Here is a 20,440-nt window from a genome sequence, read left to right as displayed (position 1 = left end):
CTCCAAGCATATAGATATCAGGTACCACTTTATCGGGATATGGTACAACGAGGAGCAATAAGGCTCCATCACATTGGGACTGATGAGCAGGTCACTGATATTCTGACAAAGCCCCTAGGGAAGGTCAAGTTCATGGCCTTCCGAGAACGACTTGAAGTCATGGAGAGACCCTCTTATGAGAGTCTTGTATGAGATAGACATTGAGATCTGGGAGCTCCAGGTGGCTTGGGGTACTTCTTGGAGCGATGAGCAACCATAGGGTGAGTGGTTCAGCCTTTCCCTGTGATACCCCTTGTCGACATGTAGGCAGGATGAGTTGTTCATCCTTCTCCTGCTGAGACATCCTACCCATGCAGTCTGGGACTCATGGGAAGTACCTCTCATCTGGCCAATGAGTATGGAAATGAGGATAGGGACCATAGTACTACCAATGGGCGTATCATGTACTACCATACTCCTTGTGCTAGGATGATCGATATTGATCTGGGATCAAATGGAACTGACTTCGGGTCAGTAAGAGTGGTATGAGACACTCTTTTGATTCGAACTGATTTTGGGTCAGTAAGAGTGGTATGACACACTCCCCTTTGATTGGGACTAACTTCAAGTCAATAGAAAATGGTATGATACATTCTCGATCACTTCTTATTCTTCATAGTTCAGCAAAGCAGAGCATAGCAAAGCAGTGCATTGATGGCAGAGATAGTACAAATTGGCAGATGGATTAGCAAATGGAATTCTCCCTAGTTGAGAGGGAGTGTTAAAATTGGCAACTAGGACCAAACTCCACATGGGACATCTTATTTATGACATCTGATATTTTTCTTGGATTCCTCTCTCCGAGAGGTGTAGGATTGATCTAAAGGTCATCTGATTCTGACATGTACAAATGAAGTTATGAATTTATTTTGATAATGAACAAATTGTCAAGGTCGGCCAGCAAACTTATGTAGGCTCAGAAACCCAACAGTCACGTCTATTCATCCTCAACGTTTGTTATAAATATATGATGCTTTAGCCTCATTTGGACACACTTCTCTCTCTCTCTCCTCATTAATTGGGTACGGATTTCTGGGCCTCTCTCTCTCCACACGTCTGAAATTTCAGGAGGCCGAAATTTCAGGAGAGCAAAATTTCAGGAGGCCGAAATTTCAAGAGACTGAATTTCTGGACAGTTTCACCGAGCGTTGACCAACATGCGTTGACCTCCTTTCACTGTGTTTTTTGTGAGGGCTATCTCTGTTTGGGCAGGCTGCATTTCTAGGCACAAAAATCGAGGCTAAACATTGATTGTTGACTAGCGTTGACTGCAGCTAAGGCTGACCGCAGGTGGGATGTTTGACCATACTTTGACTGGGGTGAATTTCACTGTTTTGAGGATTGTTTTATCTTGTTGTTTGGAGGCTGAAGTTGACCGATTTGTTGAGGGTCAAATCTGCCCTATTGACCAGCGTTGACTTTTGTGGTTAGGGCTCTTTTGTTGTTGTTATAAATTATCAGATTTGTAAATTGTACTATCTCTCTCTGTCGAACTCCTGAATACTAAAAGAAAATTTGATCAAGGGTTTCCCCACATTAGGGTTTGTCCCTAGCTGGTGCCACATCTTGTGTCCTTGTCTTGGATTGTCTTCTATTGTTTATGTTTATGTTCTATCTGCATTTTACTATCATGTTGATGTGATTGCTAATTTGAATATTGATACTGGGCTAATAAAGAAATTGAAGTAAAATTTCTCTAAAGCATAGAACATACCATTGTTGCCTAACATTAACACTATCTAAATCATTAATCAAAACTTGTATCAAAAGGCTCTAATACCATGATTGAATTTTGACATTGCCATAGGTAACAACACTAAAGAAACCCACAAATAAACACTAGACATACATGGTGAAACCCTCAAGTAGGGAAACATCCATAAAGAAAAAGAAAAGCTTTAATATGCCTTACATCAATCAACTTTAGTCAATTGTACAATGGATCAAATGCTCGATGCTCAATGTTTGCTTGCTAGATTTACTTATCCCTCACTACTCATCACTTCTCCCATCACACTTGTGCCTTTAAAAGAAAAGTCAAGAGGCTTACTGATAAGAAGAGCAAGCTAAGAATACCAAAGATGCTTCAATTGAGTAACCGCTTCAACTCAACGATCACGGCACTGACTCACTCAAGATTCTTCAGTTATGCATGGAGTTAACAAGAACTAAGGAGGAGATCGTTACTATCAAGAATAGCACAACCTGAGTGAGAAATTCATACGAACAATACCATGTACTCGTAGGTAAACCCACATGACCATAGTGCGATAGAGCAAGTTCATATTAAGCAGAGTCTCCTAGTGTCTAATATCCTAACATTAATCCCATGGTTCTTCAAACAAATTTATTTATAAGTTAGTTTCCCTCTTGCCCCAAGGGTTAGCTCAATTGGATGAGTCCCCATCGTTGAAGCACCTTTGCTATTGAGAGGTCACGGGTTCAATATTCTCGACACCCTCGGGGTCAGACTCTGTGGTCCAATTTGTCATGGAAGGGTCGAACAGGTTTAAATTCTTTTGAATAAAAGATTGAAGAAAAAGGAGGAGGTCAAAAAAAGTGGAAGAAAAAACCCACTCCACCTATGCAGAGCTGACAATTTCCAGGTTATTGCCAGCCATGGCAATACAATTTTGCTGATGGATTTGCAGGCTGCATTTAATGAGTGGCATGTATCAAAACAGCCACAAGAAGTTGGCTTTGCATCTAAGAGACATCTTGTGAACGGGAATCATTACAAGATATGGTGGGCCCCAGAGACATGTTCCTTCGAGATTGATATACTTAGCTACAGAGGTGTTAAAAGGAATATTTTGTTTTGAGTTAAAATAAGAATGTGTCAATGGTAGGTGGGAAAAAATTTCAAATTTCCAAACAACAGACTCTAATCTGGCTAACAAGTCAATGGGATGACAGCTGGTTGGTTACTTGGCATGCTCTGCACTGGCCATTCTAGTTAGATGGCATGCTTTCAACATTCTCTCATTTTCTAGCAGCTTCAAAAGTTGACTTTTGAATGCATTTGAGGGGTGTGCAATTTATACAGGAAGCATCAGGGTTGGAGATTGTTGATAGAAGATTGGAGGTTTACAGAAGGTTGAATTTCACCATCATTATATTTAGGCATTGATCAGTCACACAACTCTGAGGTAGACTGCTGACATCCTTTATAACAAGCCTGGTCCAGATATATTTCTAATCTGGCATAAGCATTTGTTTTCAACATGACCATTAAGGGAGGGTGACAGAGTTTATGCTTTAATAACATTCACATTAGTACATATTATACTCGGTTGTTTTAGGTAAGGATTTTTAATAAAGTGACTGATAGTTAATCACTATAATCACCATTATTATGAATTATAATTGGTCCTTTGTATGGTTAAATGGTGGTGGTGGCCCCAACTAATCTCTATCATGATACATATCAGTATAGATGTATTCATCATTACACATTGAATAGTGTCAAGGACTCTCTCTCTCTCTCTCAACATGCAAATTTGCATTATGTATGTGCATAATTTAGAAGAATGAAGTCAAATTCTTATAAGATACATCACCTGTGTCACATTGGTACGATCCAAACAATCAATACAATTGCTTCTTATGACACCTTTTTGTTCCCCGAGTGTTTCTTGTCTAGTAGACAACAAAAAGTAGCTGCAAAACATACAATGAGCATGATGAATATATTGAGTCATGCAAAGAAATATATATTCAATCCATAAATATAAAATACAAATATTTTTCAGTCATTTCTATTATCAACTACTATATATAACAGTGTAAAAAATGCCTTTCCTATAGTTACAACTAGTAGAAGGGAATATAACATCAATAGCTTACGAAACTCTCCATTCAACAATATTTGTTATTATTGCTTAAGTCAACCTTGTACCAGATGGTCGGATCAACAAATAAGGAAAAGAAAAAATAATTAGGACGCTACCCAAATACCAAAAAGATATTTCTAAATGAAATTACACTTAAGATATAAAGAAAACTTTTGAAAAAATATCTGAAAACTTTAAAGAAATGAACCTAGTGCAAGCACAATCTAACCATGTCTAACAAAAGCACAAAACGATCAACCGAACACATCAATCAACAAATTCAGGTAACAATAAAAAATCAATCCCAAAATGTTAAATCGACAACTAAAACTAGCAAACGCTAGCAGCTACAAAACTTGACAAAGGTCCCTCATGCTGATGTAACACATAGCCGATGTGATGAAGCTGAATAAGATCAGATGCAAAAGCTCAAAATTGAAAAATTAATTAAGAATTTAAATAATACAAAAAAAAAAACTTTCAGCAATCAACATAAGCACTGAAACAGTAAAACGCACCAGAGTTAAAAGGACTAGACAAGATGGTCTATAAAAAGAAGCAAAGTCTGAAGCTGTCAACATGGCTGAAAGTGCTGAATTTGTTCATCATGTGTTATTTAGTGTGCTTTTGTACTTTTGCATCTGATGGCCACCATTCTATCTTATGCATGATTGATCTGACAGTCCTATCATTGGTATTTACAACACCTGATCCATGACATGTCACCTTGATATCTATTTAAAGATCATGGAAAATGATTTTTCCATCATATCTAGAGGCCAGAGTGATGCCAAATGAAGGAGAATATGGTATTGCATGTTTCCTTTCTTTTTTGAGCAGTGATACAGATTTCCTATTGCTTTTGGATGTTTCCCTCTTTCAGGGGTTTACCACAAATCTTGGTGTCTTATCCTTAATCTATGTGAGTAATTTCTATTTGATGTTCAGTCTTGTGCTTATCACCTAATGATTTTACAACAGCTAGGATTAAAGGTACAACTACCAACCAAAGCCACATGGCACTTCAGAGAGAAAGCTAAGGAATTGTTTTCTCATCTACTTCAAGGCTAAAGATTTTGGAGACCAAAAGCCTACCAAAATGGGGAGGGGTGATCCAAGATGGATTTACATAGTTGCTAATTGCATTATTGATGCTCTAAAATTGGCAAGAAGGAAATAAGGGAACTAGAAGGTCAACTTTTGATCAGTTTCTCAAAACCACACATAGGAACCAAAACTCAAAGTCCTTTGGTTCAGGGTGAAAAAAGTGGAATTTTGGGATCTCCAATGTCAGGAACAATTGTTCTAGAGGTCTTCACCACACTCTACATGTCAATAGCTTTACAATAGTGAGATTTTTGCCTCAAACGGTGTCTATATGCAAAAGTTATAGACCCATCAAGGTAATGGTGCATTTATCGATATGGCAGCCATATCAACTCACCATAATTCACCCATGTGAGAAGTTAGCAACATATGGGAATCTACTAAACACTTCTAGAATCGTGATGAAAATTCAAAATCCTAACCCTAAAAGCAAGTAAGTTTGTTAAAAAACCCTATCCGAGCCAACAGAAGGGAAAGGCATTCAGCTCTCATGATAGCGATTTGATATTCATAGCAAAGCAACTGCCAAGAGTAGATAAATAGCAGAGTGAACAACAAAAAGGCTCTGTAAGAGACTACAGCAAACAATAGCTCTGCAATAAGCTTTATAATTTTTGTATTTTGCCTCGTACGCTCCATTAATTAAGAATAAAGGCCCAACCCTTCATTTCTCATTGGGTTTTCACTTTTAGGGTTTTGCAAGTTATGTTATTCAAGCCTAAGGCCACAGATGAGGCCTCTATAAAAGCCCTATATATTGAATATGGTCAAGGGAAAGGGGTATCCAAGTGATTCTAAGCAATTTAACCAATAAGGAGCTTCCAAATAAGTACTTTGAATATGACAAGAGAAAGGGGTATCTATGTAGTTCTAAGCAATCCAACCAATAAAGAGCTTCCAATAAGGGAAAAAAGGGAAAATGGAAAACTAAGAAGATTTCCAACAATGAACATGTGTACATTGTACAAGGACCCGAACAACCCTTGTGATCATTGCAGCACTAATGGTCACACCAAAGGGGTATCCATGTAGTTCTAAGCAATCCAACCAATAAAGAGCTTCCAATAAGGGCAAAAAGGAGAAATTGAAAATTAAGAAGATTTCCAACAATGAACATGTGTACAAGGACCCGAACAACCCTTGTGATCATTGCAGCACTAATGGTCACACCAAAAAAGACTATTGTAGGTTGCATCCAATGTTGAATCCCAAGTACCACAAGCAATAGCAGTTCAAGAAGAAATATCTCCTTGATGTGGATGTGGAAAAAGAAATAAAAAGCAAGTTCAATGTGTAGAAAAATTATGATCTGCACCTTTAACCCATATTACAAGTTTGTATGTGTTGTTTAAGCCCTACCCACATGTTTTGTCATGCTGATATAAATTTCAGTATGCATTAATTATAAACATTCAAAGAGCACTTCTACAACTTTTCACTTTCCTATCAACTGAAAATTAACACAAAATTTTAGCAAGCATTTACGCATGTTAGACACTAGTTTTGGTCAAGGTGACCCCGGAAAAACCTTACAGCCTCTTGGGGAAAACCGGTCTTCAAAGGAGGATTTTATTGCTTGAGAAATTTAGTCTAAGTACATAAAATAAACACAGTACTTATCTCCCTTAGCAGCTGAAGCATTAAATGCAAATCTGGAAATTTGTGCCCACTGATTTTTCATATTTTCACAACTTTTATGCACAAAAATTTCTGCATCAAAATCAGTGCCAAATCTGTCTTGATTTCTGTGTAGAACTCAGCCTCAATTTCTGTGCTGAAAATGCTTCAAAAATTGTGCCTAAAGATGACTGTTGGGCCTCGAAAATTGTGCCAGGTGACAGCTAGAAGCCTTCTCGAAATTCACATTGCCTGTAGCAGCAATCCTCAAAATTCTCCCTCAAATTTCAGGCCAGGACAGCATAGCAACCTCCCTCGAATTTCATGCCTGGGTGCCTTGAAATTCATGCTGCAAATTGGCTGCTGTGTTCCTTGATTTTCATGCCTCTCTCTCCTTGAAATCCAAGCTGTTGTTCCTCGATTTGTGTGCTGCCTCCTCAAAATTCGTGTCCTAGCTCCTCTCTCCATGGAATTTGATCCCTCATTTCTCAGCTGCAAATTCTCCTTGAAGTTTTCTCTCCTCTTCTCCTCATTTCTTTCTCTCAGTGTGAAGTGAAGAATGAGCCTCCCTTTTCCTCTTTTGTCTCCTTAGAAAAGACTGAAGCCCTAAGCCTAGGATCCAATGGATGAGATTTAATCTCCAAATCTTAAGATGTGTTATTTAGATTAACTCTCTCAATTGACCCCCCTCACACATTGGCTCCATTATTTAAAAGTCTCTTAGTACATTTTTCAAGTTGTGTACATTTTTCTATTTTTCTCATAAAGTGATTTTTCACCTCACTTTAATATTAGAAAAGTACACTTCGTACTTTACACATAAAGTCACTTTATAAAATACAAGTGACTTTAATATTAGGAAAAAGTACATGGTACAACACTTTTAAGTATCATTTCCACCCGTTACATTAATATAACTCATAAATGTAATCAAGACAAAAGTTATTAATGTTTCGACTAGGCTAAAAGGGATAAATGCCTAGTAAAACCTCTCCTTGGTACTATTTCCAACACAATGTGGACAAGGAAATTGTCTACATAACAGCGGAGAGAGAAGTGAATCTGAATAGCCTCTAGAGAAGGAGATGATGAAGTTGGTCCATATCAAGATTCAAATCAAGAGAACTAAGGTAGATACTAATTCAATTTTGGTTCATAGTCCAACTTTGTTGTAAAGGACTTGGTAAGTAATCTTGGCTTAGAGACGATCACCCTTATCCATACCCTTTCGAATTAATGAATAAGGATGTGGAATTATAGGAGTTTTCTGTGAAAAATTGGTGACCTGATTCCCTACTGCAACAACTGATTAAATTTCTCCTACTTGTTAATTTCTGAATCAAGTTATTTACAGTGTTACACAGTAAACATCGAAATAAAATCTATTGTAGCCTTCACAACATAAAATACTATGGAAACAAAATATTGCACAGGAGAGAAATAAACACACAAACAAATACATCGTTGTTTTTGGACAAACGTCCACGGAAAAACCCAACTTGGGAAAACCGGTGCAGTAGCTGAGGGTTTTAATTATTATGCAGTAGTAATCTGAGTACAAACCTTTAGATGCCCAAACTGGCAATCTGATACAGAGAATAAACTAGCAAAGAGGTAGTGAGAAATATTCTCACACTGTCACTGGCGATCCGACTCTGATCCAGGCTCTGGATGGCTAGCCCCACGCTGCCTTTGCGTGGGCTCACACAATCACTACATCACAGCTTCTAGGAGTTGCGTCACCCTTCCAGCGAATCGATTTGCTGACTGGAACTCGACTCTCTAGCCCTCCAATCTCACACTCCGACTTTCGGCACTAGATATCGATTGCTCCCCAACAAAATTTCAGACTCCCTCTGAAGCACTGTGTTGCATCTGCATGGCACTGCGCTGCCTCTCTGGAGTCTGGACCTCTCGATGCCTTCACTGCCTTGCATTCATCAGAATTGGAAAAATCCAGTGTTGTTGAAATCGCAATATTATCGTTTTTTCGCGATTTTTTCAGCAAAAAGATAAAATCGCGAGTAGTACTCGGACTTTTTTTTTATAGGCGATTTTTTCGAAAAAATCGTGGGGATCAAAATATATATATATATTGAGGAGAAGGAGGTGACCCAAGCTACCCCTATCACAAGTAGAGGACTTGGTCTACCTCCTGTAGCTCCTAGTTCTTCAGCTTCTAGAGCACAGCAGACTCCATAGTCCACTGCGACTTGCCAACTCCACCAACAGCTACATCTAGAGGGGCAAAGAAAATCAGTAGTATTAGACTTTAGTTATTTGGTTCATTTAATTGTATATGACATTATGACTCATGATATTAGATACATTATTATATTTTTTGTTGATATTTTGAGGTTGAGTTGGGACTCGGGAGTCAGGACTTACTATTCAGGACATGATTCACTGTTATGTGTGATTTTAGCACTAGAAATGATATTAAACATCTTATACATTAGTTATTTTATCATATTTATGTGTCGATGTATTTATTTTATGTTGTAGATGGTTTAGATATTAAAAAAATTGAAAAAAAATGAATATTTTTGTACCAAACGATTTTTTCCCGATTATTACCCATTTTTTCCCAATTATTACGATTTTTCCCGATTTTTTCCTCGCGCCGATATTATCCCGATAACAATTAGTGCAACATTGGAAAAATCCCCTCCAGTCTATCCCCGCCCCTAACTACAAGAAGGTGACTCGATCTCTCTCCAGCAACTCAGCACTGCGACTCTTTAGAAATTTGATCTCTAGGTCTCACTATCTCAGTGTATTCAACAAGTTCCCATCAAGATCCTTCTTATAATCTCTCGTTGGAGCACCAACGGCCAAGATTAAAACATAATCAAGGGCTAATTTTAACTGGGAGTTGATCCTCGTCTTTATCTAGAAGATTCACACCAGATTTAAATACCCTTTAATCAATCACATTTCCCAGGTTTAAACTTAGGAATACATTAAAAATGATTAATTATTTTAATTAAACCATCTCTAGGTGGAATTTTCCCAAACGATTTATGGGTTTTGGAGAATGCATGTGTCTTAGCCTCTCTGCAAAATCTCGAGGCTAGAGCACGTCCGATGCTACAGAAATCAACATTTTCAAACAAGAATTACAGCAGAAAATCGCTTTAGGGTCACCCGCTTGTGGCTAGAAAAGCACCAGCCTGAATGGAGAGGCATTTAGCAAGTGGCAGGTGTAACAGCCCAAAAATAAACATGTAATTAATTAGATTAATCAAGTGATTTATAATCAACATGCAATTATCCACTAATTAACATCAAAGTTCAAAACTATGAGTAGAGACACTTACCTGTGATTTCAGTTGAAGTCTGCTCACTGTAGCAAGGTTTTGGGGGCAACTCTCCACCCAACCGTAGGCTCAATTGCGCAAGGACTTGCTACAACTAGCCACCCCCGACCCTCAATCAACGTACTACTGCCAGTGACTCCTCTGTCTTAGAACACTATTCTCCCAAGAGAATGAATGATAGAATCCTGGAATGATGGAATGCCTCCCATCTTCCTCACCATCTAATAAATAAAACAAACATTGGAAGGGGAACCACATGCACACACTCCATGTGTCTACATGCAACTTTATTGCTTTCTTGCTTTATTTCTTTTTTATTAGCTTTACTGATTTTTTTTACTGTTTTCTTGTTTTAATTCTATTTATTTTTATTTAGAGCTTTAGTATGGTTATTTATTGTTTATTACTTTTTTCATTTTTTATTATTCTTATTTTTATTCATTGTTTATTATTTATTTTCTTGTATTTTTTTAATATTATTTATTATTTTTATTATTATTATTATTGTTTCTATTATTATTATTATTATTTATTTATTATTAAGGGATTTAGTATTTATTATTTTTATAATTTATTATTTGTTATTAAGGGACATTACACACTCTCCCACTTTAAGGAACTTCGTCCCGAAGTTAAGTTGAATTAGTTATCATTTTATTTTGTTATTTATTACTTCATGTTGTGGACACCCTCTGCTGAACTAGTATAACCAGCAGGCATCGAAAGTTTCACAACACCCGGGAAATCCCAAGGAATCTCTGTCCTTTTTCCCACTTTCGGCACCAGGCATAAGCCTGACCCGGTCTGTATCCTAGTCCAAGGCTGGCCCCAAGGCTCGCGCCTGACTCAGACCTCATCTACGCCAAGGCAGGCATCTAGTACAGTACTCAATGACTCCGGGCATCTCGCAAGGTTGGCCCACTCCCTCCACAACTACTAAGGCGCACAGCCCCAGGCATCAAAGTCTTTACACCCCCACCAAACTTCGGCATCCCAATCCAATAACAAGCACCTAGCCTAGAACATCAGGCACTTGGCCTCCTCAAGATGGCCCCATAGCCCTTCAAGAGCTATCCATCAAGAGCTAAACAAGACAAAGGAATCACTGGCATATGTAGTGTTGATTGAGTTTGTCCCCAGCCCATATGGTGTTATTTATTCTCCCTCGTGCATATGAGCTCACACGAGATCATCAAATAAACCAGCCCATTTGTGGAGTCTTGTCAATCATCACACCTCAACATGCAACGAATGCATTAGCTATACCATCATAGTATCACAAAAAAAATAATCCACATGCCAAGTCTTGCATGTCATAAATTTATACGCAACTATCACATGCTTCACCTCATGAAATACCATCATAAGTTATAACGTTAACATATTTGCATCAAGGACATATCATGACTTCACATAATAAATGAACCACATATCAATAAACCTCATATTATAGCATCATAATTCCTATGCCACGTTATGCATATCATATCCATCATGAGTATTAAATAACTATCATCACGTAGTACATGAATATGTCAATATACATTGACATAACATCATAATGCCTATGCATATCATCATTCGTCATAAGGATACATCATCACTATTGTAACGACTATATAAATATGAACCACATGTCCATGATCACCCTCATACCATCATATCATGAAACATCATCAATATAAGAACATCTTATAGAATAATACTCTATAAGCATTCTTATCATGATTCATAAGGAAAAAAAAAAAAAAAAATCAATTTCATTTACTTTACAAACATTCAACTATGAACTAAGATTATTCAACATCCATCTAGGATCTTTGTTATCTCATCAATGTTATTAGTGTTATGTTTTCATCAAGATACCAATTACTTTTTCAATAATCATTTCCACTTCTTTCAACTATGAAGTTGACCCTTTACACCATAGGTATAATAATCTAATTACATTGTTAAATTTCACATGAGCCTCATCATTTGAGTCTTAATCTCTCGTCATATATTCTTCCTTCCCCAAGGAAATTCTAGTGAAATTCATTGTTAAGATATTACTAGTTATACAATCATTATTTAAATCATCTATCTCAAAATTAATATATTTTTACACCATATGACCATTACCAATCATGTTTCTCGCTCCGCTCATCAATACCCTTAAAAGAACTTTCTTCTTGATAGAACATCCCTTCATTTCCTCCTACTAGATATTCATAGATATATTTTTATTTTTCTCCTAGCCTTGCTTCCCTAATATTCCATGTCTACTAGCTTCAAAAATGGAAACTTCTTCACTTCATTTGACTTTAATTTCTCACCTTCAGTCATTGTGGTTTCTTTTCCTCCTATCTTAAAAGCATGGCATTGATATACTTTGAAAATGTTGTTACTATTCTCCAACTTGGGTAATACCCGATAAATAAATTCATTAAGATGGCTACCAAATGTAATCCGTTTATCATTTCCTGTTTTAAGACATCAACATAATAAAATTGCCTGATCATACATCTTGTTATCCATAATTCATATACTTATGGAAAACTTTACAATGTGGCTCTCCCATTAGAGGGAAAACTATTATAGATGTTGTCATGCACACAACTTATCTCCTCCAATCATTCTATTTTATTATACCTTCCAGGTTCCTTAAAAATGACCTTCATTATTACCATGATTATTCAACTTCATTAGTTGATTGCCAATATTTTCTTCTTTATGTGCATCATCCTTAGATAGACCTTATGGTGATACCTTTAGAGTACCATGTTATGATTATACCAAACTCTTCCATTATGTTCTAAAATAGGTTGCCTCTTCTTACTGATTTCTTACCCTTGTTGTGACACTTCCTCTCAACCACCATAAGTATCTATCTAGCACCAAGTTGGCCATAATCACATGATCTATCATTAGTTATCATCATTAGAAAATTTGCAAGTTTTTCCTTCCCATTTCTCCTTAGACAACTTTATCCAATATATGCAATTAACCTTGAATCACGAAATCTTATGTAACATTATACTCAACATCGTAATAGTTAATTAAACTAAACTGAAATTATAGTGTACGATTTAGATGTATCATAACGTTCAAACAATAAAACATGATTTAGTTGCTCCATAAAAGGTATTTGTCCTAGCTAAGTAAGCACTCCTAATTAGTTCACAACATCTTAATCATCAAGGATTTGTTGTCATCATTAGAAGATCATATTCAGAGAGTTGTGTTCTTGCAATAATAGACCAGAGAAATGCCAAGCAACTATTATCGCTAAAGGACAATGAGAACAGCAATCCAACCCAAATAGTTAGTGAATAATATGATCAGCATTCAAGGAATGTTATCTCTGTGTTTTTAGATCAGATTGAACCATAAAATAATGAACAGATGCAAGTGAACAACGATCATCTAAAGGTAATAAGATATCAGAGTTTATACCACTGTGAATTGGAACAGATTTCACTATTTTAAAGCACTTCAATTGGTGACAAATTTCAACATCAATTATCCAAATACTTCAAGCGCTATGTAAACTGTGTTGTCAAATGAACCGGTGGTGAGTAGTTACACCAGCATTAAATATTTGTTCCTCCACAAAAACATGCCAATATACCATATCAATAGATTTCAAAAATTTTAAGGAAAATGCCATCCAATGTGGATCGAATCATGTCAATCGGCGTATTGTTCAATCACAAGAAATGAATGTTTAGGATGTGAAGTTCAGTGGTTTACAATGTTCAGAAATGACCATCATTCAAGATATGTTTAACATCATAGCATGGTATCACAGGGTTCTCAAGGCAAAATTCATGTGAAAATATGCTGATAGACAGAAAATATACCGATCTTTCAGAGAATTATACATCGTCAATTAACAAACTTTCCCACGATAACAAACTTATAAGCGTGAGAAGATGCGACTGGGGTCAAATTCGTTTAAGCCTTGTACCTGCAATATCTGCAAGGGACAAAGTTTCTTATGCAGACAAGTCAACCCACTTGAATGAGTGGGATGGGATTTGGGTGACCATGTTTTTGGATTTGAACTGGGTGATGAAACACCCTCTTTACATCGATTCAAGACCCAGTTGACTCAGAATGCAGGTTACAGTTTTCACGGCACTTAAACATAAGCATTGCTTATTCCAGGCATAGTCTCAGAGTTTACTTTGCACGTCCAGATAAATTAAGCTAATTGTGATGGATTATGTTAAATAGGTTTTCTCAATGAAGCCTCCGGCTACAATTTTTGTACATTTCTTAGCTGATCTTTTTACATTTCTATATATCGTTATATGTTTTCAGATAGAAGGGGCAATGGGTATTTCTCCCTGTTTTTTTAATCAAGATAAGTTTCATTTGAGCAGCATGCAGTGAAATTTTGTTAATATGAATAATTGAATTCGAATTCAATTCGGTGCTATTAATTGACAATCTACTTTAAAGCACAGTTTAGCAGGCAAACACTTAATACACAAGTGCCAAGGTCACCACGCAACCAAGTTACAAACCAAGGCAACGCTTAACACATAAATACCATAGATAAAGCCTGCGTGTTGCAGTTGAGAATACGTCCTCAGCGCTTCGTTGCCGGAGTCCTTCTTTACACAATCTCCGATCATTTATATTCAAAGAAATAGGTAACTAGGGCAGTTTTATATTCACATTCACATGGTATAGGGTGGATTACAATCACTACTGTTATAAATTAGTTATAGAAAGTATGTATATCACACAGAAGGTGAATCGAAATTTGAGGCTTCATGGTATTTACCATGATAAGCTGACATGAATCCTTTGTGCTGCATTATACTCCCTCTCTTCAGATGATGAATCTGACAAGTATCTAAATATTGCTCTCCCCACTTAGAATCTAGAGAAAACTTTCCAAGGTTTGCAATTTAATTTTAAATTCAATAAATTTTGATTGCATGTTGCACTTCTGATTTTAAAAAGAAACCTTGAATATAATATGTGAAGATTTTGTAAGTTGTAACCCTGGGGCTCTGGCAGTGTAGAATCCTTTAGTAGACAAACAAATTCATCATTCCTGACTCTAGAGGTATACTCACAGTTAAAAAATATTCAATTACTTAGTGGCTTGTTTACTAAACGGTAACAACAACCAAATAAATTTATAAGATAAAAAAATTTAAAAGATTCTAGAACAGTGGAATTGGTTTATGAAAATCGTGCAAGTCTGGAACAGTGGAACTAGTTTATGAAAATCAAAAAATGTGGCTAAAAATATCAAGATGTGTTGTTACTTGTTAGTTGTTAATAACAAGTAAACTACAGAATGGCAAAATGCTAAAAAAAAAACCCGCGGTCTTGTTGTAGAACTGCACCCAAACTGTAAACACCTCGCCATTGTCCATTGACCAGTCACAAGCTCTTGTGCGTTGTTTGGATTCTTCACCTATCAGTGTTGTCACCTGTGCGAAAATGGATATCCTGGATTGCAACCCATGGTCACTACTGTGAATGCGAAATGGACGTCGTGGTCATTGCTGCGAAAATGGACGTTGTGGGTTTGTCACCGGTGCTCACCGCTGTGGAAATGGAGCTAGTTCTTGCCGCCAACGAAAAACAGCCAAATGACTTGCCTCCAGTGATAATAGAGGGTCAAGCCAACATTCATTTAGGTTCTGTGATTTTTAATTAAAAAATAATAATTTTTTAGCATCTGCAATTTTTAATTCAAAAAAAAAAATTCTCTCCCCATGCCTTCAACGAACCCGCCAAGCACCCGTTTTCGGGGTTCTCCGTACCTAATGCATGAAAAGAAATCGTTTTGTCTTTGCGAAGTCTCGGGTTCTTACAAGAAGAACCGGGTTCTTTAGGGTTCTTCTCAGAGGTACCTGTTCCAACACTTGGAACGTGGGGACAGGAACCCAGGAAGGGTTCGAGAACCCTACCCTTGGGTTCGGGAACCCATGCAACATCGATATTTATATACATATATATCAACAATAATTAACTTATAACTTTAACGCTATGGTGAATAATATTTACATTAGAAGGATTGAAATTGTTAATTTTATTTAACAACCTTATAAGTATGAAGTATTTAATATGTATATTTTGAGTGTCAAATTTTAGGTAATATCTCCCTTCTCAATAATTTAGGTATTTAACTCTTTTTTCATTCAGTGAAACATTTTTCTAATTATTTAATAAGTATACTAGTGCAAGGCATGCTATGTATGCATATGTAGCTATCATATGCATACATCATATGCATGCTAATACCCTTTTGCTTATAGATAGAAATGGGTCATTACACCTTTCGATTGCTCAACAAATTCGGTGGCCTATCTTCATCTTGAATAGAGGTTTCTGAGTATGCAATGAATCATGGTTGAAATTGATTGCTAATGTTTGACATTGATTATGCTTTGAGCACAAAGCATCTTAAGGAGGGGCGAAATATAATGAAATTGTGTCCATTCATACTTCTCACCATTCAATGGTATTTATAAAATTACAAGTAGTTGTCTCATTTATCACTTTCTCCCCACTGTGAGGCACATAATTCATAGAATTTACATTTTTGATAATATTAAACCCCAAAGACAGTTTGTGAAATCCTAAATTAGGATTTTAACAGGGTATAATTAATATTATTCCTATAATATGTTATGTAATATATGTACAAAATTGAACAATTTTATACGAAGTAGCAACCTGGAGTTCTGTGGTTGAAGGTGTCTCTACTCTGCAATGGCTCTCGCTCCCATTTTTGTTACCAAAACGACTAAAACCTCCCTGCCAAACTGAGCACAACTTCAGTATCCAGTTCCAATGTACTTCAAATCAAGGTACTCTGGCCCCCGTGCCCAAAACTTCAAGAACAATTGAGCTCAGACTTCTTTCTATCAGTGGTTAGAATTTCCTTCTATCCCTCTAAATCTCCAAAACTCTTCCTTTGTCTCCCTCTGTATCAAAATTTTCCTTCTTCCTTTCTCTACAGTGCCTTACCTCCTCTTATACTGGGGAGGTTACTCCACCGCTTCGAATTTCTCCACCGTCTTTAATTGGATAATTTCAGAAGTGTGTGGAAGCGGAGTACCGACTTAATAAGAGATTTCCCTTTATATATCCCTTTTATTATGTTAGTTCCTTTTTCTTTTATTATGGTATGGTTCCTTTTTCATTTATTAAGTTATTCTTTTATAATATTATGGCTCTATTTTAATTCACACTTTAATACATAGATATACTTCTCTATATGTTAATTTCCTTTTATTTCATATATAGTTTCTTTTGTTAGAATATTAATATATATTGATATATATATAATAATTCTTTTGTATTTAGTTTAATACATTGCATTTATTTTTAATTTTATATAATAGAATTATATACATATATTATGGTCAAGTACCCCACTATGTTCTTGTAAGTTAGGTATTTATTTCACTAGTTAATTCGTTATCCTAAATATAGACACATTTTAATGATATTAATCAATATGTATACTAGTACAGTACAGGCGATGCATGCATATGTAGCTATCATATGCATGCCTTGCGTGCATGCTAATATCCCTATGATTCCTTTAATTCGAGATGGGTTGTTACACCTACCCCATGGGTTTCAACCTCCTTACATAACTTGAGCATCAAAAAGTGCTTGCTAGTCTGCCTACAACCTCAGGGGAAGATTAAGTGAAGAAACATCTTATTGCACTCTCAATTATATTGACATTTTTCTCTGAGGAAAACCCATAGGGAAATGCAAAGGATGCTTCCCCACAGTGGTGGATGGCATCCCTAGCAAACCCATCAACGTAGAGTCGTAGACTAGTGCACCTAAGCTGGGGGGATTCAAACTGTCAGGCCAGGAGGTAACTCCTCAAAAATGAGATTCTATATTCATTTAGGTTGTTCATTATTATATACATGATGGAGTCACTGTTGAGTTTCATCTCCCGATGACTCTCCCTTTTCTCTATTATTTATTTACACTATTTACAGTTGTTCACCCAATCCCTATGATTAGGTGTCAACATTTCCCCCCTTAATCTAAAGGGATGTTGGTGAGTCCAAGCATCGTTTTGAATCTTTCAAGCTTTTCTCTTCCAAGCGTTTTGGTGAAGATGTCTGCAATCTGCTCATTAGTGGAACAATGGCGAAGATGGATTGTTTTGGCCTCAACATGATGTTGAATGAGATGATATTTTGTATTGATGTGCTTTGTTCGATCATGGAACTTTAGGTTCTTGGCCAACTTTATTGCTGAGGTATTGTCAATCATGAGTGGAGTTGAATGTACTTGTTTTACCTGCAAATCTTCCAGAATTTTTCTGAGCCACACAATTTCTTTTGTTGCCTCAGCTATTGCCACATATTCTGCCTCTATTGTGGAATCTACTGGAACTGATTGTTTGCGTGATCTCCAGGAGACAGCTCCTGATCCAAGACTCATAACATAAACCGAAGTAGATACCCCAGTTTCTGTGCCTCAATCGAAGTCTGAATCAGAGTATCCAATCAAGCTGAAGTCGCCCACCTATGTATACTTGAGTCCAAAGTCTTGAGTTCCATTCAAGTACTTCAGAACTCCTTTTGCAGCAGACCAATGTCCCTCACAAGGCTTTTGCATAAACCTGGAGAGGATTCCAACAGCAAACGAAATGTCTAGCCTTGTAGTAGTCAGGTAGTTGAGACTTCCTACAAGTTGTCTATGCTTTGTTGCATCCTCAAATTCTTTTCCTTTAATGGATGTGAGCTTTAAGTTTTGTTCCATTGGAGTAGTCAGAGGATTGCATTCAGCCATGCCAAACCTGTTCAAGAGATCTCCAATGTACTTCTTTTGATAAAGGAATATGGACTTTGGATGTTGAGTTACTTCAATACCAAGATAGTAATGAACATAGCCCAAATCAGTCATTTCAAAACCTTTCCTCAATTCCTTCTATATGGATGCAATGTAGCTCTCATTGTTCCCTGTCATCAAAAGATCATCTACATATACCACAAGATAAACAACTTTTCCAACTTTCTTGACAAACTAAGTTGCATCATCAAGATCATAAGGTTTGAAATTGAGTTTCAAAAGATGCTAAGTTAGTTTTTCATACCAAGCTCACGGTGCTTGTTTAAGGCCATACAAGGATTTCACAAGTTTGCATACTTTATGTTCACGTCCTTTCACAGGAAATCCTTCACGCTGGGACATAAAAACATTCTCTTTTAGATCTCCATTCAAGAAAGCAGTTTTTACATCCATTTGATGGACTTTCCAACTGTTCTGAGCTGCTTGGGCAAAGAGTGTCCGAAAGGTAGCCCATTTTGTTGTGGGGGCAAAAGTCTCCTCATAATCGACCCCTTCCTTCTGTGCAAAACCTTTTGCCACAAGCCTGGCTTTATGCTTGTCAAGTGAGCCATTAGCTTTATACTTGTTCTTGTAAACCCACTTATAGCCAATTGGTTTGGTTCCCAATGGAGGATCAACCAGCTTCCAAGTGCCATTCTTTATCAAGGCATCATACTCCTTTTGCATTGCTTCTTTCCATTCATCATGAGAAGTAGCTTCTTTGAAGGAAGTTGGTTCAAAATCTGTAGATAAATTCAATTCACAATCATAAGAAACATCCATATCAACAGGTGAATCAAAGTCATCTACATCACCTCTATTTTGTCGGGTTGAATTTCTAGTTCCTGTCTTTCCAACCTCATCAGGATGAACACTTTCAAGTGTCTTTGTCAGCCACTTTGGGGGACCTTTCTGAGATGGTCCAGACTACTCAGTTGATTGAGTTAGGACTGAATCAAGATTGAGTCTCCCAATTCTGTCAATCACATCACTCAAAGTATCATCCGTTGTTGGAGTTTCATGCAGGGGAGGGAGTGCTTCAGAAGAAGATTCCACAGGTTGATCTAGTATAAGAATCCCCCCTCCAAAATGTGGAATCTAATTCTCAAATTCTTGAAATGATTTTGCATTTGCAAATCTATCCAACCAATCAAGTTGCCGCTTAACAACATTATCAGCTTTGGATGATTCAAGAAAGATTACATCTCTAGATACAACAAACTTTTTATTGACTTCATCATAGAGATGGTATGCTTTGGAAGTGTTTGAATACCCCATGAAGATACACTTACGACTTCTTGCACCACGTTTGTTTCTATGTACCTTTGGTATCAAGGCATAACAGGTGGAACCAAAGACCTTGAGACGCTTTACCGAAGGAATGTGTCCATACCATATTTCATAAGGAGTTTTGTTTCTAATAACATTAGATGGACATCTATTCTTTACATATATAGCACATAGAACTGCATCAACCCAAAACATCAATTTTACATTTTTGAAAAACATCATGGAGCCCACCATATTTAAGATTTTCCTATTCATTCTTTCAGCTACTCCGTTCTGTTGGGGATTATAAGGCACAGTTGTTTGATATTTGATCCCATGTTGGCGAAGATAGTTTTCAAATTCATTTGAAGTGTATTATTTTCCATTATCAGTGTGAATAGAGCCAATATGAGATTGTGCATCATTTTCAATCCA

At 36.7% G+C, this 20,440-nt stretch overlaps 1 protein-coding gene across 3 annotated transcripts in view; it reads right to left on the bottom strand.

Annotated features, from left to right (window-relative positions):
* LOC149251415 (phosphoinositide phosphatase SAC7-like) overlaps positions 1-20,440 on the bottom strand; it is a 321,376-nt gene that overhangs the window by 168,522 nt on the left and 132,414 nt on the right. For all 3 annotated transcript variants that reach the window (XM_089459423.1, XM_089459424.1, XM_089459422.1), the window contains one exon: positions 3,600-3,699. In XM_089459423.1, coding sequence (XP_089315549.1) covers positions 3,600-3,699 — 100 coding nt within the window. The remainder of the gene's footprint in view (positions 1-3,599; positions 3,700-20,440) is intronic.

The sequence above is a fragment of the Pinus tabuliformis genome, chromosome 7 (genome assembly GCF_031772625.1).
Source record: "Pinus tabuliformis cultivar Carrire ecotype Pingquan chromosome 7, CPIR1, whole genome shotgun sequence".
NCBI lineage: Eukaryota > Viridiplantae > Streptophyta > Pinopsida > Pinales > Pinaceae > Pinus > Pinus tabuliformis.
Note: the sequence above shows the minus strand (reverse complement) of the source record. Positions and strands in the feature narration are given on the sequence as shown.